At 53.8% G+C, this 26,444-nt stretch overlaps 1 protein-coding gene across 2 annotated transcripts; it reads left to right on the top strand.

Annotated features, from left to right (window-relative positions):
• L3MBTL1 (L3MBTL histone methyl-lysine binding protein 1) lies at positions 1 to 25,857 on the top strand (the record flags this gene model as incomplete). Of its 2 annotated transcripts, XM_080813234.1 has the most annotated exons (21): positions 1 to 133; positions 284 to 510; positions 832 to 973; positions 1,240 to 1,393; positions 1,523 to 1,655; positions 2,291 to 2,375; positions 10,832 to 10,920; positions 11,455 to 11,559; positions 12,495 to 12,630; positions 12,942 to 13,033; positions 14,269 to 14,420; positions 14,833 to 14,909; positions 15,421 to 15,506; positions 15,690 to 15,800; positions 16,276 to 16,390; positions 17,244 to 17,343; positions 17,530 to 17,727; positions 17,818 to 17,867; positions 21,784 to 21,941; positions 22,370 to 22,432; positions 25,607 to 25,857. In XM_080813234.1, 21 exons carry the CDS (start codon positions 1 to 3, stop codon positions 25,739 to 25,741), a joined length of 2,541 nt encoding a protein of 846 aa, XP_080669360.1. In that variant the 3' UTR covers positions 25,742 to 25,857. The 2 variants fall into 2 exon arrangements, with proteins under 2 accessions (XP_080669360.1, XP_080669361.1); XM_080813235.1 differs by lacking the exon at positions 22,370 to 22,432.
• Positions 25,858 to 26,444: the final 587 nt, after the last annotated feature.

Here is a 26,444-nt window from a genome sequence, read left to right as displayed (position 1 = left end):
ATGGAGGGGAATGCCGAAATGGAGATGCTGACACTGAAGGGGCCCTCCACAGGAGAGGTCAACATGCACCTGGTGGCCAGAGACAGCCCAGGTTCCAGCTCTCACCTGCCGGCTACTGCCTTCATCATCCCAGGTGGGCCAAGCCAGGGGCCTGGGGGGAGGAGCAGCCCCACACCTGCCTAAGCAGGTGTGGATCCCGAGGACATACTTTCACCTGCCTACACATATGCATGGGCCAGGGCCACCAGGCTCACCTGTGTCATGTCTGTGTGTTTGTTCGTAGCCGGCTCGGCCACCCTTGGCCTGCCCAGCAGTGCCCTGGATGTTTCCTGTTTTCCACGGGAGCCGATCCATGTGGGCGCTCCGGAGCGAGTGGCCGGCAGCGTACCTGTCACGGCCACCGTTCTGCCGCAGTTAAGCCCCGGGCCTGCGGCCAGCTCCGGCGCCACCTCAGTGCGGCTCCTGGAGTGGACGGAGGCCGCGGCCCCGCCTCCTGGGAGCGGCCTGCGGGTCAGTGTCTGTGGGGATTGGCGGGGGGGCTGGCGAGGGGCACCTGTGGGGCGGGGCCAGCGGGCCGGAGGCGGGGCCCGAGGGGAGGGAGGAGGAAGGAGCCCGCGATGGAGGGTTCTGGGGTGCGGCTTTGACTGAGGGACTCTAGGGGCATGGCTTGGGTGGAGGCGCTGGGAGTCTGGCGGGCTGCTGGGGGCGTGGCTTGGAGCGAGGCACCCGGAGCCGAGCCTTGCGGAGTAAGGTCACGGGAGGGGACCTTGCCGGTCGGAGGTGGGTCGAGGGGGTGCAGGAGTCCCGTCCTCAGACCCTCCCATGCTGCAGTTCCGGATAAGCGAGTACGCACCGCTGAACATGGTAGGAGCGGAGCAGCCCGCGAGCCCAGAGCTGCGGCCCGAAGGTGTGGCCGAATATGAAGATGGCGAGGCCCCGGCGGGAGGTGGCGATGCGGGCACCCAACAGCCGGGTAGGACCCCCCAGTCCCCAGGCTGGGGCCCTGCCCTGGTGGGGCAAGGCCCGAGCTCCCTAAGGAGTATCCATGGGGCGGCAGGGGGAGGATGGGGTGGGTGGCCTGGGTTCTGCGGGTGTGCCCAGGAGTTGGTCCTGAGATGGCGAGGACTGGGGAGTGGGGGAGGGTCCTGGGGAGCCTGAGGGGGCGTGGAATCCGAGGTGGGCGGAGCCTGAGTGTGGTTGTGTTGGATGGGAGGCCTGAGGTCACTTTGGCCCCCACAGCGGACCTCCCCCAGGATCCTCCAGAAGATTCCCCCCAGGATCCCCCAGAAGATGATGGCACCTGTCAGTGCCAGGAGTGTGGACCTCAGCAAAGCGCGGTTCCAGATCCTGTTGGTTCCTCCAATGATGACTGCCCGCCGTTGTTCCAAGAGCGGTAAGGGGGAGGGAGTTGCACCCCTACTTGCTCTGCTTTGGGGACCCCATTCCCCCTGTTCCGGGCCTAGGAGAGGGACTGGGTGGTGTAGGGTGGGTGGTTCTTTCTCTCAGGCCATCTGTCCCTCAGGTCAGTCATAGTGGAGAACTCCTCAGGCCAGAACTCCTGCACCAGCGCTTCTGAGCTTCTCAAACCCATGAAGAAGAGGAAGCGCAGGGAATACCACAGCCCGTCAGAGGAGGAGTCAGAGCCTGAGGCCTTGGTAGGAAGAGGGCTGTGGGGAGGGGAAGGGGAGGCTAGAGGCTACACGTCTATTCCCACTGTCCTCCCCATTAATCAAGGCTGTGGGGCAGGGCCAGAGAAGATACATGATGACTCACTCATCCTATTTTGGGGTCCCGTGTTTAACTCAGGTCCTGTACAGGGTTAGAGGAAAATGATTAAATCACCTTCCTGCTTTTCTGGAGCTCCCATCTCAGTCTAGTGTCAAGGCTAAGTCCCATTCACATACACCAGCACCCAAGGAGATGAGTAGGCAGATGGAAAGCTCCATCACTGGAACCCCGTCACGAAGCCAGAGGCAGAGAAGGTTGCAGAGAAGCTGGAAGAGACAGAGCATGAAAGTTCCAGTGGACAAGTAAGATCAACACACAGCAGGTCTGAGGAATGGAGGGGACTGTAGTCAGACTGTGTAACCAGAGGCTGTATGCTCATGTGAGTGTGTGCCCACGTGGTAGGGGGTTGCCCGCTGGAGCCATGCTCCTGCTGGTAACCTAGAAGAAATTCCACTTGTTTGGGGCAGAATACCATGTGACCAGAGAGCCAGGCAGGGGCCTGGAATAAGTCTGGGGCTTCACTCCAACCCATGAGGACAAGAATGAGGCTTGCTTTCCACAGGAGAAGCAAGAAGAAGGAAAGGATCCAGAGGGACAGCCGGCTGCTAGCACCCCAGAGAGCGAGGAGTGGAACAACAGCCAGTCTGGTACGGTGGTCTCCGTGTGTGTCTGCGTTGGTGTAATGTGTGTATACATCTTTGGAGGTGTGAGGCTGGAAGCATGGGTTACGTATGTGGTGGTGTGTTGTACATACAGAGATGAGTATAAATTAGTGTATGTGTGAGGGAGAGAGAAAAATGAGACACGATGTTTCTGGTTTACACATTAGTATATGTGTATTTGTGGAGGGATCGTATCATGTGCTTGTTTATCCTCTATTAGCCAGTTGTGAATAGGCCTCACAGCCAGGCTCAGAATCCAAAGACTTAAACAGCTTTTTATGGCATCACAGGGCATTGCTTCCCTTTGATGGTGTGAACAAGTTTGTGCTGGCCATTGGTCTGTCCTTGCTATCAGAGCCCCCATTCTGGCCTTTTGGTTCTTAAAAGGCGGGGGGGGGGGACATGGGGCGCCTGGGTGGCTCAGTGGGTTAAAGCTTCTGCCTTCGGCTCAGGTCATGGTCTCAGGGTCCTGGGATCGAGCCCCACATCCAGCTCTCTGCTCAGTGGGGAGCCTGCTACCCCCTTTCTCTCTGCCCGCCACTCTGCCTACTTGTGATCTCTCTCTGTGTCTAAAAAATAAATGACTGTTTAAAAAAAAAAAGTTGGGGGGGGAACAAAGGCCATTTATAGTCATCTCTGGCCCTCAGGCCTTCTCCGTTCCCGTGTGACAACAGTCAGCTGGAGCTGAGTAACATTCATCACACTTGTAATCACGTAGGTACTGTATAACAGCTTGTTTAATGTCTATCTTCCTCCCTCAAAACTGAATTTATTTGATTAATCATTGTATCCCCGGTGCTTAGCTCAGCGATGGGTGTTACATAGACTCTCAGTGTTTGCTCGGTTCAGGAATGCATGAGGTGTGTGTTGGTGATTCCGCTCGGACCGTGGCTTAGTTGCCTGAGTGACTGTCATTCCTGTCTCAGAGAGAGCCAGAGGATGAGGTGAGTTCTTAGGACATTCTACCTTGATGGATCCAGTACCAGCCAGAGGAACCCAATCTATGTCCTGGGCTCCGAACTCTGCAGTGTCTGTTAGAAATTCTGCCCGTTGCAAGCAAACCAGATTTTCACTGCTGTCTCTCAACCCAAGGCTCTCACATCAGAAGCCGAAAGCATAGCTCTCATTGGTTTATGGCTTCTTAAATCTTACCTAGAAGAAGGAGACAGTCCAACCACCCAAGACAGTTGCTCAGTTGCTCTTACTTAGGGGATCGATTCATGAATCAGCATTCTTCTAGCTGGGTCCTGTTGGCCAGTATGGTTATCTTTTGATTCATACCTCTTGCCATCTCAATAGTAAATAAACATCGGTGTGGCATTGATTTCTATATATTTTCCTCCTTGCGTCTTTTTTCCTCTTTTCAAGGGAAGATACTCTATCAGTTGGCAGAAGTTTGCATGTATGGCTCAGTTTTTTTCCAGTTGTTTTTGGGGTCTTTTGGCAGAAGAATCTGGCATAAGGGGTAGGGGTAGCAGGGTTGTTTGAGTGTCCTGTGTGTGTGGAGAATCCATGTTATAGCTATACTCTGGCAGTTAGATGGCCAGCTCCTGGGTCCATGCTGTATGGCCTGATGTGTCTAGTCCTGACAGCATGTTCTAGTAGTTCGTGAGTTAGAGCCTTGTAACTCACGTATGCACTCGGGCTCTCTCTCTCATGTATCCACGTTATGTTTTCAACGGCCGCTTCGTGTGAGGAATCTTTTCTAACACACCGTGGTCAAAGTCTTCACAATATATGTCATCATTAATAGCTATTTTGATATTCTCACATCACCTCTCATTCTGCCGACATCCAGATCAGGTATCTGTGGTGGCGTTCTTCGGGGTCAACTTGTTACAGCCTTTTCAGATTCAGAGCAGCCCCCTAAAATTCCTGTTTAGTTACCTCAGACATATGTTTTTGCCCATTCTTTTTTTTTTAAGATTTATTTATTTATTTAAGAAGGTGGAGGGGCAAAGGGAGAGGGTGAGAGAGAATCTCAGGCAGATTCCCTGCTGAGCATGGAGCCCAGTGCAAGGCTCGATCTCACGACCCTGAGCTCATGACCTGAGCCAAAATCCAGAGTTGGACGCTTAACCGACAGAGCCACCCAGGCACCCCACATTTTTATCCATTCTGAATTGGGTTGTTTATCTTCTTCCTAGTCTTTATATATTCTGCATATAAGTCCGTTGTCAGATGTATGTGTTACAAATATTTTCTCCCACTCTGTGGCTTGCTTTTTCCTTTCTAAATGACGGTTTTTGAGGAACAGAATGTTTTCATTTTGATGATGTCAACTTTATCCATTTTAAGCAGTTAGTGCTTCATACATAATTTTACAAAGTAGTGTCGAACAGCTTTATTGAGATGGAATGCACATACCATGTAATTCACCCATTTGACTGGTACAAATTCAGTGTTTTTTAGTGTATCCACGGAGTTGTGCAACCATCACCACATTCAGTTATAAAGCATTTTCATCATTCCAAAAAAGAAGCCCTGTACTCATGAGCTGTCATTCCCCCCAAACCACCATCCTCCTGTAGTCCTAGGCAACCCCAAGTTCATTTTCTACAGATATGATTTGCCTGTTCTGGACATTCACTTAAGTGGGATCATCTAATACATGGCCCTGTGTGACGGGCTTCTTTCACTTAGCCCCGTGTTTTTTGTTGTTGTTGTTGTTTGTTGTTTTTTCTTTTATTTGACAGACAGAGATCACAGGTGGGCAGAGAGGCAGGCAGAGAGAGAGGAAGGGAAGCAGGCTCCCCGCCGAGCAGAGAGCCCGATGCGGGGCTCGATCCCAGGACCCTGGGATCATGACCTGAGCCGAAGGCAGAGGCTTTAACCCACTGAGCCACCCAGGCGCCCCTTAGCCCCATGTTTTAAAGGTTTATCCACATTGAGCGTGCATCAGTATCTCATCCCTTTTTACTGCTGAATGATCGTCCATTGTATTGGATGTATCACACTTCATTTGTCAATGGATGGGTATCTGGGTTCCTTCCACTTCAGGGCTATCATGAGCAATGCTGGTAGGAATATCTGTGTACAAGTTTTTGTGTGGGTATGTTTTCATTTTCCCTGGGTGTGCACCCAGGAGTGAATTGCTGGGTCATGTGGTAACTCTGCGTTTAGCTTTTTTTTTTTTTTTTTTTTTTTTTTTTTACGTTTAGCCTTTTAAGGAACTGCTAGGCTGTTTCCCAAAGTGGCTGTACCATTTTCTCTCCCCCCACCCCAGCAGCATATGAGGGTTCGTTTATTCACACCCTCATCAGTGCTTGCTGTTGTCTTTTTCTATTATAGCCATCCGAGTGGGTGTGAAGGGGTAGCTCATTGTGGTTTTGATTTGCATTTCCCTGATGGCTAATGATGGTGAGCATCTTTTCATGTGCTTATTAGCCATGTATATATTTTCTTTGGAGAAATATTTATTCAGAGCCATGCCATTTTTTAATGACATGGAAGAAACACATTTTTTATCAAAATACAAGGAATCCCTTACAGAGCTGGGGAACAAATTGGGAATGAGTGTGGGATTCAGTATAAGTCATTAATCAGTATGACTCTTCTAGATACCTTCTTAATTGAGGTCCCTAGTCTAAATTTACATGCAAAATTCTGTGAATTATTTATTTTTCTGGGGAGATGGTCCGTGGCTTTCATTAGGTTTTCAAAAAGGTCCATTTATATTTACTGGAAACTGAAGGCCAGGTAAAGATTAGACCATAGCATTTTGGAGCTCACCCTCTTCAGTTCTCTGCTCCCGGTGAAAAGTCTGGCTAGAACCATTAATTTGTGAGTTCTCTCTACTTTTTTTCTTTTTACGATTTTATTTATTTATTTGTGGGGTGCCTGGGTGGCTTAGATGGTTAAGCGTCTGCCTTCAGCTCAGGTCATGATCTCAGGGTCCTGGGATCAAGCCCCACATCGGGCTCTCTGCTCAGCGGGGAGCCTGTTTTCCCCTCTCTCTGCCTGCCTCTGCCTACGTGTGATCTCCCTCTCTCTGTGTCAATTAAATAAAATTTTTTAAAAATCTTAAAAAAAAGATTTTATTTATTTGAGAATGAGAGAATGAGAGAGAGAGAGAGAGCGCTCATGAGAGAGGGCAGGATCAGAGGGAGAAGCAGATTACCTGCTGAGCAGGGAGCCTGATGCGCAACTCCATCATGACCTGAGCTGAAGGCAGTCGCTCAACCAACCGAGCCACCAGGTGCCCCAACAGATTCTCTCTACTTAAACGACTGAAGCAGTGCTGAAGAAGCTTCCTAAGAGATTAAGCAGAAAGAGAGAAAATGGGAGGGAATTACTGTATTTCTAGAGATCCACCATTGAGGAGCTGGGTTGGGGTCGGAGACAGAAGAACCACTAATGGCAAAAGAAGAGAAGGGAGATACAGCTAAGAGGGCGCAGCACGAAGGAAATGTGCAGATGGTAGGGGCGTTGGTAGCACGTGGAGATCAAGAGAGTTGAGGAATGAGAAAAAGTCACTGGACTGTGGCCCTGGTGACTCGAGAACAACTTCACTAGTGCGCAGAGGTGGGCCTGAGACTGGGTGATGCCGAAGGAAGTGTGTCAGAAGGATGTAAAGTTGTTCATAATACCCCCTTATCTTTTAAAGTCTGCAGGATATGTGGTGATATCCCTGTTTTAATTTCTCTTATTACTCTGCATGCCTTCTCCCTTTGTTTCTTTTTCCCCCAGCTCTATTGAGATAGAAGAGTTCAGACTAAGCAAAACACAGTACTGGCCCTTAGAAAGCTCGTAGTCCGATGTCAGGGAGAGATGTACGAACAGGTAGTTATCATGCAATGGTAGAGTAAGTGTTGTGTTTGAGATATGTAGGTACGAAGGACTGTCACAGAACAAACTGCCTCATATAGTCAAGGAGGCTTCATGGGGTAGGTAGGTAGGGTGACATTCCATCTCTGCATCCATACATCCATGCATCCATCCATACATGCATCCAAGCATCCATACATACACGCATTCATACATCCATACATCCATGCATCCAGGCATCCATACATCCATGCATCCATACATCCACACATTCATACATCCATGCATCCAAGCATCCATACATCCATGCATCCAGGCATCCAGGCATCCATACATCTAAGCATCTAAGCATCCAAGCATCCATGCATTCATGTATCCATACATCCATGCATCCAAGCATTCATACATCTAAGTATCCATGCATCTAAGCATCCAAGCATCCATGCATCCATGCATCCAAGCATCCATACATTCAGTCATCCATACATCCATGTATGCATATATACATCCTTCTGGTCATTCATTTAACAAACATTTGGTGATCATCTTTCTGTGTAAAACCCTATGCTAGGTGCCAGAGGTATGACTGGGTCTTGAAGGATGAGAAGAAGATAGGATGGGACAGGATCTATGGTAAAGGGATAGGATGGGCAGGATTTATAAGACAGAGGGATTAGGGTACGCACATGCACAGAAGCACACAGGGGCATGGAAATGCATGATCAGGCTAGTTCACGGAGAGCTCTGTATGCTGCAGAAAGATGTCTGGATTTTTGTATTTTCTGGTTGTAAATCAGAAGCCATCGTGGACTTTAAAGCAGAGAAATAAACCTGTTTTATTTTAGAGCTTTTCTGGTAACAGACTGCATCTAAGGCAGAGAGATCAAGCCAGAGGCTCTTGGACCAGGTTCAAAGACAGACGAACAGTGAGCACAGAGAGGTAGGGATAGTTCGAGAGCCAGGTGGAGCTGGAGTCAGCAGGTCTCAGGGACTGAAGGATCCTTGGGGGTGAAAAAAGAGACCTGAAGGATCCCTCCCAAGTCCGTGGCTTATGTGGCTGGTTGAACGGATGCTGGTGCCACGGACTGAAATAGACTGCACCAAGAAGGCCAGAGAAGCAACCAGCTTGGTTTTGGACAGCCTGGGCTAGCTGAAGAAAGTGCTAGCCGAGAGCACCTAGTCTAAGAAAGCAGGAGTAAGCAAAGGAACGTTTCTGGAAGTCAAGAGAGGATCAGTACCACAGGGAGTCTGTACCATACCTTGCAACACATCGTAAAAAGGTGCCCTTTCTGAGCAGACCCAATTAGAAAAAGGCAACCTGAGTAGACTCAGCAACACGGCTCAGCAAGGAGCCCCAGCTGAATGTCAGCCCACATTCACCCTCCTGGCTGGGCGTCTGTGTGCGACGCACAGACCGCACACCCGTACCCAGGAACTTTGGGACTTCTTTGGTCTGGAGGTTGTACCTAACAGCTCAGCCCATTGTTCACCATGGAAGATGGATGCAGGAAGCTGGAGGAGACTGGGGTTTTGGTCAGGGAGGGGAGGTCTAATCAGGACTGAAAGGTTTAGTAATCAGGCCCCTTTTCCAGTGGCTTCCAGATAATCTCTTTTCTCATCTGTGAAAAGGATTACTATGAATCTTACCTTTCTCCTCAGTACATTGTATGAGGATTAAAGGGGTCCATGGATGTGAAGTCTCTGAGGCATCCCTGTACCCCCGGTTTCTGGCACCAGCCCTGGCACACAGGAGGTCCTACTCAGTGGTCAAGGAATGGTTAAGGTTAATGGAAGTGGTGTGTGAGAACAAACTGCGCCGTCTGTATACTTATTATACATCATGACTAGTGAGAGAATCCAGATAATTAAAGAGCCAAATGACAAGGTTGGGGTTGGGAGGCCAAGGGACAGAAGATGAAGTCAGAGGTCTCTGCTGTGGCATGGAGGGTCTCAGGACTGGGCCACTTTGGGGTACAGCCGACAGAAGATGATCTTGGGAGTTAGGACCAAGGAGGGGCAGAGGTGCCTGAGGGGAGAAATCCGACAAGTGGCTCATGTTACGGTGAGGAACAGAGGAGAGAAGAATGTCATCTCATCTCTAGAGAGAAAGGGATGGATGATGGGAAGGGCTAGTGATAGAAGTGGTGATTTGGAAAAAGTGGAGAGATATTATCCAGGATGATGTGGGACTGTAGTGGTGAGAGACAGAGAGACAGTGCCAGGCCTGGGGTCCCGAAGCCTACTCTCTCCCCTGGCATGTTCAGGAAGTCTGGGGAAAGGCCAAGTGGGAGAAGCAAGGCTTTCTTGAGGGAGCACAGTAGGTGATGTGTTCTTGGGACAATCCAGATTTCACTCAGGACAGAGGGTGTGCTCTGTCTGGTGTGTCCGTGTGGGTCTCTGAGAGTCTGATGATGAAGAAAATCCTTGCTCTGGCCCAGCTGGGTCAGGCTCAGTCCAGTGACCCCGGACCTTAGGCAGCTCCTGGGGAGGAGCTTCTAGCCACTTAGGTTCCAAGTAAAGAAAAAAGCGTCTTTGTGAGTGACAGAGCCCTCGACATTTGAATGACCCAGGGCAGCAGCCAAGTGGGCCAGAGCATGGCAGAGCTAGAATCCAGGTAAGACAGACTTAGGGGAGCCCTAGGGAGTCCCGAAACTCAAGACCAGACTTTGCATTTCATGAGGATCTTTGACTCCCAGCATCTCATTTACTCCTCCAGACGACTCCCTGTGGTAGATGAAGTTGTCTGCATATTGCAGAGGACAAAATGGGGGGCAGAGAAGTTACTAGAAGAAGCTGGAGCTGTTTACCCAAGGGACATGAATTGATTTTTGCAAGTAGTTGCCTCTTTCATTGTCCATGGCCTTCAGTTGAAGGCAACCCAGGCTGACCTCGTGAGCCTACCTCACACGTTGCCAACTGTTCTAGTCTCTAAAGGATGTTTCTCTTCCATGCTGGTGGCCAGGTCCCCACCGCAGGCTAACCTGAAGTTCCTTCAGGGGACTTGGTCTCCCCTCCCCCTCCCCAGTACCTGGAGCTCTGACTGTAGCATGCGTGCACGTACGTGTGTGTGGGGGGGGGGTGGTGCGCGTGCATGTACGGCGTGTGTATGTCTGAGAGGGCCATACAGTCTGTCTCTATTCTGTGGGCACGCCAGACACATGGATATGTATTTGTGTCTCTGTGCATACCTCTGTGTTCAGAAGAAGGAGGATGGAAAAATCAGAGTTTCTCATTTCTGTGTGATCTTGCTCCTCTGTTTCTTCCTCCTTCCATGTTTTCTCTTTCCTTTCTCTCTTCCTCTTTTCTCCCGTGAGCTTAGGTGGCACTGCGATGAAGTCCTCTGGCTCAGGACTTGCCACTCAGCTTTGTCAGAGAGCAGGGTCCCTCTGTGGCTGAGACTTTGTAACCTCAGTTACGTGCTCTACAGTCCAAAGTACTGTGGCTGGGGGATGAGGGCGGACAGGCTTTGGCGTAGCCCCACCGGAGACCGAGGCTCACCTGAAGCCTGAGCCCCTGGGTCTGGCGCCATCGTGGCTGGGAGGGCCTAGAGGGCAGCACGCAACCATAGACAAGGGTTTGTTTTGGAGGTAAGGTAGAGTTGATTCGGGGGAAACTGAGGAGAAGAATCTGTTGGGAGCAGTCCAGGGGTCAGTCTGTCTGTCTCCTGTTCACAGCATCAGGGGAGAAGAAAGAAGGCTGGTCCTGGGAGTCCTACCTCGAGGAGCAGAAGGCTGTCACTGCCCCTGTCAGCCTCTTCCAGGACGTGAGTCGGATAATTTCTACCTGGGAAGAGCTTGTATGCCCAGTCCAGGAACTCACTACCAAATTCAGACCTTCTGGTGTATTGTGTGTCTGATATCCCTCAAACAAACAAACAAACAAACAAACAAACAAAAACTGGCAGAATAGAAGGGGGAGAGGCTGGTTAGGGTCCCAGAATAGGAAAGGACTCACCATGAGAGACTTTCAGGGTAGGAGAAAGTAGAGGGGTGGGACCCAGGCTTGCCCATACTGTACCTGTGGACTTTGCAACCCTCGTACCTTCTACCCAGTTCTGTACGCTCATCTTCCCATGGCTTGGGTAAGGGGGAGCCCTTTAGTCCAGCCCTGACTTAGCCCACATTTTTCAGACGACCCGGGAGCTAGTCCTGCTCCTTGCACTAAAGATCCCCAAATAAGTTACCCCTTTGGTAATATGAGGCGGGTGGGGCCTAAAGGCAGCTCCTTCACCCCAAGCCCACTAGGCAAGGATAAGGCTGGATGGAGGCTGGGTCCTCCCCAATCTGTGCGTTGACAGTACCAGGCAGTCACTCATAATAAGAATGGCTTCAGACCGGGCATGAAGTTGGAAGGCATCGACCCTCAACACCCGTCCATGTACTTCATCCTCACCGTGGCCGAGGTGAGCTGAGGCAGGCACCCACATTCTGGAGATGTCTCTTTGGGTAGACTGATGGGGACTGCTGGGGGCATGGAGGGCCTGGCTTGGATGAGGGAGACGCTGCCCTGCCCTCAGAAAGCTCAATCTTTAGGGGCTTATGGTGGAACACATAGAAAGGAACAAACACCAAAGTATTGGGCATGGTGATGTTACTGAATGGTGTGTCCTTCCGTGTAGGGGCAGGGGGCAGCCCAAGGAGGAGAGGGGCTGAAAGCAGGGATATGTGTGTGTGTCCAACCAAGATCCTGTCCTCTAGGAGCTTGTGCTTTGGGAATCACTGAGATAAACACATCAGCAACATGCAGCACGGGCGGGTGGGGGCGGCGGGGATGGGAGTGGAGCAGCAGAGGTTGCGCAGGGCAGCACCCAGGGGGCAGAAGGGGTTTCATAGAGGAAAGTCCTCCTGCTGAGCCTTGAGGGCTAAGTTGTGAATGAGTAGGGTGTTCCCGGCAGAAGCAGCAAAGGAGCAAAACTACTGGGGCATGGGGAAGGGTGCCAAGTTCAAGGAGCTGCCATCAGCTTGGTGAGGTCAGAGCAGTGTGTGAGCAGAGAGCAGGGAGATATGGTAGCAGAAGGCAAGGCTGTCAGCGACCCTGAACAGGCCTGAGCCTTGGTAGGTGCCCATGGGGTTCTGTCCAGGGCTCCAAAGGGCAAGAGGGTGTCCTAGACTCCGCCTGTCACACCCAGAGCTCAGGGCTCATGAGCACCTGATCTGTCCTCAACGTGGCATGGGAGAGCTCGGGGCCACGTTCGGGATGGGGGGAAGAGTGGTGGGGTGGGGAATCTGCTAGCATTTGAGACCCGAGAGACCACCAGCCTGGGCTAGGAGAGGTGAGGGAGAGGGAGTGGGTGTCCGCTGGCGTCAGAGTCCCTGTGATTCCCCATCCTGGGGCTAGGTGTGTGGCTACCGCCTACGTCTGCACTTTGATGGGTATTCCGAGTGCCATGACTTCTGGATCAATGCCAACTCCCCTGACATTCACCCTGCCGGCTGGTTCGAGAAGACTGGACACAAGCTGCAGCCCCCCAAAGGTAAGGCCTGGCTGGGTTGCTCACAGTGACCTTCCCTTCTTCCCCGTCAGTCCCCCTTCCTTCCTCCCCATTCCACAGCTGGCCTTCGTGCAGTCCCACTATGACTAGGAACCCAGGGCTTCTGCTTTGCCCTTGCCCCTTGGGTGTCTACCCCGGTCACATCCCGCCTCAGCAGGGTTTCCTGGGCGGGCTCTTGAGGGTTGGGAGGTCCTTGGGCTTTCCCTATTCTGGTGCTTGGGTGTGGGCCACCCTTGCTGCGGCCCAGCCTCTGTCTGCACGGCCCTCTCTTCTTCCCCCCCTGAGGGGCCCAGGTTACAAGGAGGAGGAGTTCAGCTGGGGCCAGTACCTGCGCAGCACACGAGCTCAGGCCGCCCCCAAGCACCTGTTCGTGAGCCAGAGCCACGTGAGTGCCCCGGGGCGAGAGTGGACACCACCCTCAGGGACAGAGTCCCTGCCCCGGGCCTGGCTGTCCGGACTCCTCCAGGAGAAAGTGCTCCTACCAGTCCTCTCAGCTTTGTCCCAGCAGGCGGGACCCTCTGGGCCGGCCCAGGGCCAGAGGAGGAGCTGGTTCTAGGTTCTGGCCCGGTTTCCCCTCCGCCCTACTGCAGAAGCCCTCTTCTCCGAGCACCCCCTGTGAGTCCCTGGCCACCAGCTTGGCCCAGGCCCTGGGACGTCACTGTGCTGGTTTCTGGCTCTGGTTTGCTCTGCAGGTCTTGGTGTTAAGGACCAAGGCTCTGTTCTGGAAGCTGCTTTTTTTCCTTCCCTTTGACCAACACCGTAGCTCTCCCACTTACTCCCAACACTCAGTCCTTGCCTTCTTCTCTGTTCAAGGCAGCTGGCAGCTTTATCCAGCAGTTAAAGTAGCTCCTGATCCCCAGCCAAAGGTGTGAGAGACTTAGGGAACCCCCGTTAAAGTTGTCACCATATCAAAAGTGCAGGGTCCCTGCGGGTCAGAGGATCCCCGTGCCATGCAGTCAGCGACCCTTACTCCCCCACCGTGGTCTGGCCCCAGGATCCCAGGTGACTGGGGGCATTCTACCCACTATGAGGACAGGGAATCCAGACGTTTAAGTCAAACTGTTTAAATCCTGGTCCCACCATTGACTAGCACTGTGGTTCTGGGCAAGTTATTTAAACTTATGAAATGGGGATGATGGTACCTATCTCCATGGGGTTGTAGTAAAGGTCAACAGGGAGGTGACAGTTTTGGAAGCTTATGCCTGACAGATGCCCTTCCTCCCCTCTCCCCACCTCACGTCAGCTCCTCCCTCCCCAGTGCCCCGGTGTTGACCCAGCCGCTGCAGTGCAAGCTTGGCCAGGCTTGCCTGGGGAGGAGAGGCTTGTGCTCACCCTGGGGGACTCTGGGGGAATATGTAACTTCCTGCCTGTCACTCAGCTTCCAGCTCAGTGAGGCTGCCTGTGAGCACACCTTGGAGACCAGAAGCTCCCGAGTGGCTCAGGGCTGGGGATTAGGATTCTGCCCTGGAGGGACCCTCTTTCTCAGCCGATTTCTCTCCTGCTCCCCACCCCACCCCAGGGATGACTCCTAGAGAACTTCCTCCTTCCTGGGCCAGGGGGTTCTGGGTTCATGCTAGCCAGCCTGGGGCTGGCCATGGCAGCCCCTCTTCTTGCCCCCAGAGCCCCCCACCCCTGGGCTTCCAGGTGGGCATGAAGCTGGAGGCAGTGGACCGCATGAACCCGTCCCTTGTCTGCGTGGCCAGCGTGACCGACGTGGTGGACAGCCGCTTCCTAGTGCATTTTGACAACTGGGATGATACTTACGACTACTGGTAGTGAGAGGGCCCGGATTTGGCCTTGGGTCGGGGGGGAGGCTGGGGCCCGAGGCAGGGCTTTCAGACCTTAGGCCCCACGTGGCCCCTGCCTGGTCCTGACATTGACGTTTGTTCCGGGCCTCACTGACTGTCCTGTGGCTTTGATCTGTTATATCCTTAGCAACACAGTGTAATATCAGATGTTTCATCTAAAAATACCAAGGTTAGGATGAGCAAGCTGCTGTGTTTCATGGTTTTCCCTGTGATATTATGGCTTATTATAGTTTGTAGTTAATGCTGCAGTTTTCTGACTTTCTTACCAGCCATCTGTGTAGCTGTCACCAAGCAGCAAAATGAGGATGGGCACTGAAGCTGTACTGTCCTTGTCCTCAGAGTGGCCCTTAGGACAATGACGTATTCTCGGTTTCAGGTGTGACCCCAGCAGCCCCTACATCCACCCGGTGGGCTGGTGCCAGAAGCAAGGAAAGCCCCTCACCCCTCCACAAGGTGACCCTGCTGCCTGAGAAGATGTCCCCTCCCGGGCCTGGCCCCACAGCCCTCTCCTCCGCCAACCCCTTCGCAGGGCCTCAGTAGCAGGGCCTTTAGGATCTGGGTCTGGAGCCTCATCTTTTTGGCTTGGGAATTGAGAAGTCTTTGATGTCAGGAGAGACCTGTCAACCCCCGATTCTGTTGAGGTTTAAGGAAGAAAGTTAAATGACCCCCCTCCCCAGCCCCAACACGGAAGCAGGAATCCAAAGCAAAGAAAGTTTCCGATGGGTATGGGGCTAGGGCTGGAGCAGCAGGGCCAGGGAGGGGGAATGGGAGCCAGGGTTCCCAGACAGCCCAGGGAACTGTGGGGTGGTGATGTGCTTAGTTCTGGTTAGCGCCCCTCTGCCTCAGGAGCCTCTGCCAGGAGCTGGTTCTGGTGGTGCTGGGGGTGAGGGGGATTGTACCCCTTCTGAGCTTCTGGTCCTAGTGTGCAGGGGTGCCTAGACATTGTTTTCATCCTCTCCTCCAGACTACCCAGACCCTGATAGCTTCTGTTGGGAGAAGTATCTGGAAGAAACCGGGGCGTCTGCTGTGCCTACCTGGGCCTTCAAGGTGGTGAGTCAGCTCTCTCTGCTCCCAGAGTTGACCTCTGGGAAGGCATGGAACACTCAGCCAGCCCAATGGAAGGCTGCCCCTTGGGCAGGCCACGATTTCCAAGGCACAGCACTTGGCCTCTGTCCTTGGGGCCTCGGCTACCCTGAGCTGGGCATTGGCCTGAAGGCTGCTGTCCCCCCGCAGCGGCCCCCACACAGCTTTCTGGTCAACATGAAACTGGAAGCCGTGGACCGCAGGAACCCAGCCCTGGTGCGCGTGGCCAGCGTGGAGGACGTGGAGGACCATCGGATAAAGGTGGCTCTGGGCCCCTCGGATTGGGGAGTGTACAGGCTGTCTGGGCAGGAATTCCGTAGACGGCTTTGCGGTCAAGGGCATGGCAGGAGCCAGACATAAGGGAGGCTGCAGGTTGTAGGGAGGAGAGCTCTATACTCAAGGTTGAAGATCTTGGGTCTCACTCTGCCCTCGTCCGTGAGTGATCTTGATGAGCTGGGACCAGTCCTTCCCCTCTTTGAGCCTTTCACGTGGGCCTGATGACCCTTGTCCTGTGCCTGGATTGATGGAAGATGCCAGTAACTTAATGAAGGATGCCCTTGGAAAATGTGGTGGCAGAGGCAGGTTACCGTGAGGTTGGCCACTTGGTCCTTCCAATCCAGGATGTCGCTTCTGACAGACCTGGGGGACAGAGAGAACCTCCTGGAGCTTGGAGGATCTCCTGGCTGAGCTGGGCTGCACGAGGAACCCCTGACCGCCAACGGCCTTTCCTCTACAGCTCCACTTTGATGGCTGGAGTCACGCATATGACTTCTGGATTGACGCCGACCACCCAGATATCCACCCTGCGGGCTGGTGCTCCAAGACAGGACATCCCTTGCAGCCTCCTCTCCGTGCGTACCCATAGGACACTCTGACCCTTTCCTACTAAGAAGTCCGCCCCAACCCCATGAGCTCTGACCGTCCCCCTCCTGTAGAATCCAGGGCATTCTGACTGTCATGCACAGGTGGGCTCCAGTGCCCACAGTGAGCTCTGGGTCCCCCATCCTCCCTGCATCAGTGGTCTCTGCTACACTGAGCTGTGCTTCTGGCTTCCCTGGCTGTTGGGTTTAGGCTGCTTCGATGTGCAGGGGCAGGCTTGCTCAGAAGCATGTGCCTAGGAGGGAGCTCTGCGCCCCAGGGGTTCCCTCAGCACCCAGCAGAGCCACACAGAGCACACATTATGTTTGCTGAGGAAGCTGGGTTCCCTTAAATAAAATCCTGGTCCCTGCAGGTGTCCTGGGAGGTCAGATCATCGGACCACTTAGCCCCAAGACACATGTGGTGTTGATCCTTCTCGATTTTTCTCCAAATATGAGTAGGGCTTAAAGAAAGTTACCAGAGTCTCAAGAATGAAACAGGGAAGCAAACAGGGTAACATAATTATGCCTGATGTGGCTTCTAAGCTACCGCCATGCCCACACCAGCTTGGAGTTGATTTTCACCCATAGGGTTCTCCTCTCAGAGACAATGGACATGGCCTGGGGTTTTGACAAAGCGAATGAGAGCCAAGCCCTCATTCCCCAAGGAGGAGCGGATACTCAGTAGCAGGAAATGATGTCACAGTCTACATTAGGGCCCCGTAGCTGGGGCGCTAGCTCCTAGTGCTGACCGTCCCCAGAGAAAGTGTTCCTTCCTTGCCCTCCATCCCCCATCCCACCCCCAGTCCAGGACCTCATGCTAACTCTTTTCTTCCTGCTCCCCCAGGACCCAGAGAGCCCAGCTCTGCCTCTCCCGGGGGCTGTCCCCCTCTCAGCTGTCGGAGCCTGCCACACACTAGGACCTCCAAGTACAGCTTTCACCACCGGTGAGTGAAGGGCTCCTGCTCAGAGACCCTTGGGCATTGTTCAGAGAGGGGTCCTCTACACCTCCTCCGTGTGGCCCATCAGGCTTCCCCAAAACACTCTCCGAAGGGGGCCAGCCTGGGGAGGGGCTCGGTGGGAACAAGTGTATTCAGCCCAGCGTAAGCCTCCTCCTTCTAACTGTCCCCTAGGAAGTGCCCCACTCCTGGTTGTGATGGTTCCGGACATGTCACAGGCAAGTTCACAGCTCACCATTGCCTCTCGGGCTGCCCGCTGGCTGAGAGGAACCAGAGTCGGCTGAAGGCGGAGTTATCCGACACAGAGGCCTCGGCCCGTAAGAGGAACCTCTCGGGCTTCTCCCTAAGGAAGAAGCCTCGCCATCATGGCCGGTGCGGAGGGCAAGGGTACAGGGCCTCGTGTCCTCTGGGGCCAGGCCAGGCACTGATTCCCTGCCACGGACCGGGTCCCTCTCTCTCCAGGATTGGACGCCCTCCTAAATACCGGAAGATCCCACAGGAAGATTTCCCAAGTAAGTCCTGAGTCCTCTACTGCCATGCCCTCCACACCGTGTTCACAGTGAGTGCTTAGTGACTGGTGGGATGAGTCACGAGGGGACCCAGAGGGTCTCCCTTGGAAGGGAGGCCGCCTCTTCCTTTCAATCCCTTGCAGAGCACAGAGCAGAGGCGAGAGCTCAGGAGTCCCTTCAGGCTCCAGCCCCACTTCACCGGAGACCCTGTTGTGAGTCTCTGGGCCTCCGGCTCCCCACTGTGCAGCAGGAGGAGGCCCCCAGCTCTGCTCCTCCTGGGAGGGAGGACTGGCTTGCACTGTCTAGCTGCGTGACCCTAAGCAAGTCACTTAATATCTCCGAGTCTCAGTCTCATTTGAAGACATGACTGATACTTCTTTCGGGCATCAAGTATGTGGAATAACTACTTAGTGATGCTGTTTACTGAGTACCTACTGTGGGCCCAGCACTGCCACAGGCGCTCTACATACACGGTCGCTGACCCTCACAGGCATCCTATAACATGGACACCATTCTCTTCTGCTGAGAGAAGAGGACTGGGAGGCTCAGAGGGCGAAGTCACTCGACTTGTAAGGGGCAGAGCTGGGATTCAGACTCGGGTCTGACTTCTGCTCTGTGCGGCTGGTGTAACAGACTGGAGGCATGTAGCCAGATGTCAGTTACCCCCTCCAGCTCCTTTGTCTTAGCTTGGGTGCCACGACCAAGTACCACAGACTTCGCGGCTTAACCCACAGAAATTTATTTTCTCACACTTCCAGAGGCTCAAAGTCCCAGATCAAGGTATCCACAGGGTTGGTTTCTTCCGAGACCTTGCTCCTGGCTCACGCATGGCCACTTTCTCGCCATGTCCTCCCACAATCTGCCCCCTGTGCATGTGTGCTCCCGGTGTCTCTCTGCGCGTGTCCAAAATTGCTCTTCTTGTCAGGACACCAGATTGGATGAGAGCCCACCCTGATGGCCTCATTTGAACTTAGTCATCTGCTGAAAGACCCTGTCTCCCAGTACAGCTGACCCTTGAACAAAGGGGTTTGAACTGTGCATGTCCACTTACATGTGAATTTTTTATAGCATGTACTGCCAATGTATTTTCTTTGGGATTTTCTTAATAACGTTTTCTTTTCTAGCTTCCTTTATTGAAAGAATACAGCATAAAATCCCATATAACATAGAAAACCTATGGTAATTGTGTATGATGTTGGTAAGGCTCCCAGTCAACAGTGGGATGTTAGCAGCGAAGTTTTGGGGGAAGTCAAAGTTCTACGTGGACTTGATTGCATGGGGTGTTGGTGCCCCTCACCCCCACATTGGTCAAGGATTAACTGTATAGTCCCATTCAGGGGCACTGGGGGTTAGGTCTTCACCATGTGAATTTGGGGGGAACACAGTGAACCCCACGGCATGTTCCAAAGGGAGGGACAGGGTGACTGAGCCTCCCGTTGGGTGACAGATTGACCTCACGGCTTCAGGCCCTGGCACAGGGCCTGACACACAGCAGGAGTGCTGGGGATCTCACCTCAGTCGAGTGGAATGCCCTTGTCTTTGAGGCCAGAAGAGCGGGTGGGAGAGCATCTAGTTCATGCCCAGTTGGTGGGCGGCACTTAAGCTAGTCCAGTTCTTCAGGAACAGTCTCTGCAACCTGGACGGTATCTAGGATGGTGGTTAAAAGCACAGCCCTGGAGTCAGACGGCCTTTTACGGGCTGTGAGACCTCAGGTAGGTGACCCCCTCTCTGAGCCTCAGCTGGGTCATTTGTGCAATGCTAATAATACGCCCACCGCAGAAGGCAGTAGAGGGCTTAAATGAAAAGGTCAAATAAAGGGCTTAACACCAGTCCCTACTGGTATTATTAGCCCTGAGTGTGGCTGACCTCCTCGTGCTGCCAGTCCATACTCTTCTTGGTGGAAGCAGAAGGCACGTCCTGCAGCTTCGGGCTTGAGTGAGGAGGGGCTTGGCCAGCCTCTCAGGCCCCAGGGTGAGGACTTCCGGGAATGGGACTGTAGTGGGCACCTTTTCTACCCGTCTGTGGGACGGACACCTGGCCAGCTTGCCGTCCAGAGCCATGTTCTGACCACCAGAGGGCGTGTGCCTGTGTGCTCATTCCAGAAGCATCCTGAGAACTTAAGTCTTCAGAGACGGAGGCTGTAGCCCAGAGAGGGCGAAGAAGGGCTTACCCAATAATAATAACAACAATAATAATGCTATGGACTGAATGTTTGTGTCCCCCAACAAATTCATATGTGAAACTGAATCCCCAGTGTGATGGTATTAGAAGGTGGGGCCTTGGGGAGGTGATTAGGTCGTAGGGGTAGAGCCCTCACGAATGGGATCCGCGCCCTTATAAAAGAGACTTCAGAGGCTCCAGTGCTCCTTCTGCCAGATGAGACCCTGTGAGAAGTTGGCAATCTGTTAGCCAGGAAGTGGGCCTTCACCATATACCAAATCTGCGGGTGCCTTGATCTTGGACTTCCAGCTGCCATGACTGTCAGGAATACGTTTCTGTTGTTTATAAGGCCAACCCCCCCCAAAACAAAAAACAAACCTTAGCAGGTTTTGACCGGCCCCTAGTCAGTTTGCAGTTCGATAAGACACCCTGACTGCGTGTGAGAGCTCCTGTCCCATGCTCTGGGGAAGAAAGATAAGGAACAAAGCTCCCTACAGCCTCTTGGCCTTGTCCCCCAAGACTCCTCCACCGGTACCTGGAGAACCAGAAACAGGACCTCAAAGGCAGGAGGCCAGACCTGTGGCCAGGAGACAAAGCGCTGGGGTAGAAGCGGGCAGGGGAGAGGCTGCCGGGGCCACAGGTGGGCGCTGAGAGCTGGCTGAGCGGTGCACGGTGGCAGCTTCCTCGTGGTGCCCAAGGCGGGGCTCTCTGGGGCCGACAAGCAGGGATGGCAGGAGGAGCTGCAGAGAACGGCACATGGGGCTGCCGATAGTATCCCAGGGGCTCGGAGGGTGGCTGCGAGGTGCAGAGTTGAGGTGAAGGGCTGCAGCTTAGGGGCCAAAGGGTCAGGGAAGGACAGTCTGTGACGAGCAGGGGAGGCAGAGAGAGAGAAGGGGGTGGTGGCGAGCTGCAGCCACGTGTCCAGAACCAATGCCCTGTGAACAGGGAAGAGGCAGCTCTCTTGGACTGTTAGAGGCAGGGCAAGCCCCGTGGGACAGTGACCACGTGGCTCCAGGCCTGCCGAGGCTGGTGAGGGAGGCAGGGGCCAGGCTTGTCAGAGCGGCCAAAGGTAACTGAAGTCCAGGCAGGCGGGCGCCAGGCCTGGCCAAGAAGGACACCCAGCAGAGCGGCGTCCCTCAGGAGACCCTGTAGCAGCGGAGCCTGGAGGCCAGGAGCCGGGACTGCAGGCAGAGCGGCAGGTGGCAGGTAGCGTGGAGGTGGCGAGCAGGTCTGCGTAGGCAGCAGGCAAACCGGACTGGGCTAGGGTGAGCACAGGGAAGAGGACCGGAGCCGGGGGCAGTGGCCGCGGCTTCCAGGCCGGGTTCCCGCACAGAATCCCCCTGGCCCCCCGCCGGTGGGTCGGGGCCCCGAAGGTCTCAGGAAGAGGAGGGCAAACCGAATGGGCTTCTGCTGCCGGGGCTGAGCTCCTTGGCGGGTGGAGGCCATTCTGCTGCAGGGCATCTAGAGAACGGTCAGGAATGCTACAGCATCTCCTCATGGGGCCCAGGGTGATGTAGCCTCAGAGGGGGCTGGGGTTGCTCCTGACAGCCGAGCCCCGGAAGTCTGTGAAGCGAGGGGCTCACCTGACCAGGGGGCGGGAGCGGTGCGAGAGGGGTCCCATCGCCCTCCCTCTTGGCTATGCAAGACTCTCAGAAAGGGGCCGCGGCCCTCCCGAGGGGCAGGGGTACGAGCAGGCCCTGGGGACCGGCTTCGTCCTCAGAGTCAGCCTGCCGGCCTCAGCCTCTGCCTCCGCCTGCAGCGCTAGCCGCGGACGCCATGCATCCGTCCCTCTTCATGTCAGCCCTGTCGGCCCACCCGGACCGCTCGCTGTCCGTGTGCTGGGAGCAGCACTGCAAGCTCCTGCCCGGAGTGGCGGGCATCTCGGCCTCTGCGGTTGCCAAGTGGACCATTGATGAGGTGAGAGCGAGGACCCATCCCCGTTCCTCTCCCCTACTTTGCCCTCCTCCCCACAGCCTGGCGGGAGGGCTCAGGAAAGGCCCTGGGCAGGCAGAGACAGACTCGGCTCCGGGCAGCATCTGCTGCTCCTGTCTCCTCCCATGGTCCCTCTGGGTGCCCGGCAGGGGCCGAGCAGTGGTTCAGCAGGCCTCCCCTGGCGGGTGAGGGCCACCCGTGCTGCTAGTCCCCATGCAAGTCCAGGGGGAGAGACGTTTCCCCTGGGCCCCGGCTCGCTCACCCAGCAGCAGGGACATAAGCATCCTCGCAGGCTAATAAGGAAAAATGACGCTGTCAAAGCCCCGAGAGCAGCCGGTGCACGTGGGTCCGCCTCCCCCTTGTGCTCCCAGGCCCCCATCCCCTTGGCAACAGGTGCTTCTCTGGTTTCCAAGGTCTTCAGCTTCGTTCAGACCCTGACCGGCTGTGAGGACCAGGCACGACTCTTCAAAGATGAGGTGAGGTACAAGAGCAGAGTGGGGGCAGAAGGGTCGGTCGCTGAGGCAACAGGGAGCAGATGCCCTCAGCAGCGCTGCCCCCTGCCAGGGAGGGCCCTCTGTTGTCCTGCTTGTGGGAGACTGGTCACAGTGACCCACGTCTCTGGGAAAAATCCAGTACGGACCGTGGTCCAGCTTGCAAACCCTGTGTTCAGATCATCGCAGGAGGGAGAATGCCTCTCGGAGACGGGGCTCCATTCGCTCCTCTGCTCTCCGTGCAGCCTGTCTTCCAAACCCAGCTCACTAGGGACAGTAAGTTCAAGTGGGTCCTGAAAGGCATAGGTCTGCCTCTTACTGCCAGGGTCCTAACACATACGTAACACCAAGACCCGAAAATTTACCAAGGACAAGAAGCAGTGAGTCGTACATTAAAGAACCGTAGCTTTACGGACAGGGTGGGTGTGAATCCCAGTTCTGCCAGTTCGAGCTCTTTACTGTGTGTGAGTCTGCATCTTCTTATCTATAAAATGAGATAAAACAGGGATAATGCGGGCCATAACGGTGACAACCTCGCAGGGCTGTCCTGAGCAATGGCAATGATAAATGGATCATGATACCAGAATGTCTAGTATAATTATATCGCTAGCCTGCTATAGAGTAATACACAAATCCTATCACTATAACAGAATGCCTGGTACTGGGGGGCGTGCTCAGTGGTGGTTTTAACTCTGAATAGTCGTCCTTAAGTCCTCAAGTGAAGAGTTTTATCATGACTCTCCGAATTCACACAGTTTGAAACTGGAAGAGTAGCTTGGAATTTGTTTAGATCTTCCCTCCCAAGAATACACGCATCCATCCCCCTTCATCCAGGAAAGTGTAGTCTCAGCTCCCCATAAATGGGAAAGGCGCCCATATGAAAGAAGTCTGCTCCTCTTCCCCGAGAAGACTCACTCCTTCCAGACCCAGCACAGTCGGTTCTTCATAGTAACCTCGTGCGGGGGAGCCCACAGATGCCACCCCATTCCGGGTGCTTGCCTTCTGGGCTGGTGGTCTTACTCTGACATATGTGTTCAGGGCTGTACCCCGGTTTCAGATGCCTTCTGACCAATGCAGAACACGCCGGTTGAGTTCTCCCGTATGTGCTTTCTGGTTTTGTTTTTAAAAGGGCTTTATCTTTACAGAGCAGTTTTAGATTGACAGCAAAATGGAGAGGAAAGTACAGAGATTCCCCATCCAACCCCCACCATGACACCCCCACCTGCCACCAGGCACAGCCTGCTCCCCCACACCTTATCAGCTGCACTCACCACAGGGGCACACTTGTTAGAATCATTGAACTGACACCCAGATGTTTTTTAATGGAGTTTAAAATGTACATGGAGCAAAATCCATGCACCTTAGAAGTACAGTTCCATGAGTTTTGTGAGACGAATGCACCTGAACCCAGCACTTCAGCCAAGATCTAGAACATTCCCATCATACCAGGGAGTTCTTACAGACGTCTTTCTTGGCTCCTTTGTCAGTCCCCGCCCTCATCAGCGGCCACTGTTCTAATTTCTAGCACCGTAAGTTAGTTATACCTGTTCTCAGACGTCACGTAAAGGGGGGTACAGCTTTTATCCTTTGGTGTCTGTCTCTTTTCACTCAGTGTGACGTTTCTCAGGCTCATCCGTGTTACCGTGTATACCAGTGGTCTGTCCATTCGTATTGCTGAGTACTGCTCCATTTTATGAAGAGCCCATGCTTCTCCCGTTACTGGATATTTGGGTTGTTTTCTCTTCCCCTAGTTGCAAACCCTATATATTTTTTTCTTTTCTTTTCTTTTTCTTTTTTTTTTTTAAGTAAAAATTAAGTTTGCACTAGCTTCATTATAGCCACATCAGACCAGCTTGGAGGTCACGAAAGTCCCCAAGTTTATATCAATTATCCATTATAGTCTAACCACATTTCCAGTTTGTTACTTGTACCACTGTTCTTTTTTTTATTAACCTAATGTAAAACTTTACATTTATCCCTATTAAATGTTATTTTGTTGGTTTCATAGTCTCATTGTTTTAAATTTTGATCCTGTCATCTCTAATACCAGTAAGCCTTTCCAGTCTCATACAACTTGTCATTTGGTAACTAAGCCACACCTTTACCACACCTGTTTCACAAGATAGAAGCATGTGGCACCGGTTAGAGGTCTCCCTCTGTGACGACAGTCATAACTCCTTGCTGAGTGCAGTCATTCAGCCAGCCACAGCCACACGAAAGTTAGGTGCTACAGCATCCTCCCCTTGTCAGAAGAAGGGCTCTCTCCCACCCTGAGCACCTGCTGCATGTCTCAGTTCGGCATGGTCTGGGATACAAAAACAGTGGCCAGAAGGGGCAAAGGGTGGACCACCAGCATCAGACGGAGTCTCAGTGGGGAGCAGGACGCCTGTGAGGGCTGAAGATGACCCTTCCCAGGATCTGGTCTGTGGCATCACCTCCCCCAGGGTCTGGGCCACGCTCCAGGGAGTGGCCGTGGTTGGGCTGAAATGGTACACTCAGACACACACACGTCAAGATTCCCTCTGGCTGGGACACAGACCAGTCATTAGAGAGAAATTAGGGCAAAGCAGACTGACGGTCTCATGGGTAGTCAGTTTGTCCAGTCTGGCGGTTGGCCCAGCCCAGATTCAGACTAAATCACTCTCCCGTCCTCTCTCCTCACAACCCCCCAGCAAGAATAGCTCACAGGTGACACCATGTACCTCCCACTGCATCCCCTGTGCATGCCCCCCCCCCCCGTGTCTGCGTGTTGACCTGCCAGCAGCAGGGACACTGACCTGGGGCTTTTCGGGGGAAGCACAACAGCAGGTGTTTTGAGGCCACTGGCTGGGAGGACTCAGAAGACAGTATGCGCACACACACTGACCTCAGACCAGGCAGCAGAAAGAAAGAGAAAGAGTATGTGTGTGAACATGGGGGAGCCAGCGGAGATCTCTGTCCTTCTCTGTCCCCATCGCTATCTTCCTTTTTTCCTTTCTCCCTCCCTCGTTTCTCCTTTTCCTTCCTCTTCCCATCTCTGTCCTCCTCCCCGCCCCCCCCACCACATCCTTGACTCCGATTCTCTTTCTCCCTGCCCACTCCCCACCCACCTCTCCGTCACTCCTCCCCACGGCCCTCTCCACCTTCTCCGCTTTCCGCCTCCCTCCCCCAACCCCTCAGATGATTGACGGCGAGGCCTTCCTTTTGCTGACACAGGCGGACATTGTGAAGATCATGAGCGTCAAGCTGGGTCCGGCCTTGAAGATCTATAACGCCATTCTCATGTTCAAAAACGCCGATGACACCTTAAAGTGAGTGGCTCGGTGCTGGGCTCACCTCCAGCCCAAGCTGGGCCTCCCTCCGCAGCCGATGCTTCCTTCCCAACTCAAGTTCCTCATATCCCACTCACACCCCCACCACCCTCTACGACTTACCAGGGATGGTGCTCCCTCTCTCTGGGGCTGCTTCCTACAAGGTACATGGGAGTCCTAGCCCCCGAGTCCTGGGCTCATCTGCCAGCAGGCACACCAGTGAGGGTGTGACTGGGCTGGGGGAGTAGACCGGAGGGGCCCTGCCTCTGGCCGCCCCACATCTCTAGCTGACTTGTGTGATCACCAAAGGGTCTTTATCTTAGCGGTTAAGGACAATCTGGTAGAAGGGGAATCCTCGGGTCAGAGGCTCATTTCTCTTGGGCCTCTCTCCATGCTTTTCTTGCCTTGGCTCCAGCCAGGAAGTGACCCAGCCACAAACATACGTTCTTGCTCTGCTGTCTGGTTTCCTGGGCAAGGCCCACCCAGACCCCACTGGCTCTTCCCCCGTAGATGGGTGAGCTTCGGAAACAGGTTGTCATAGGATCCGCTGGGCATCTCTGGCTGCTTTTCTCGGGATGCCAAGTCCAGATGCCTTCCTGAGCATGCTGTTCTGGATGAACTGGCATTCTGGTGGCCCACGCCAAGCCCTGTTTCCAGCAGAGTGGATGGTTAGGACCTGTTTCACCTGTGCAGAAGAGGTTAAGGCT

The sequence above is a fragment of the Martes martes genome, assembly GCF_963455335.1.
Source record: "Martes martes genome assembly, chromosome: 9".
Taxonomy (NCBI): Eukaryota; Metazoa; Chordata; class Mammalia; order Carnivora; family Mustelidae; genus Martes; species Martes martes.
This window is presented reverse-complemented; position numbering and strand designations above follow the sequence as displayed.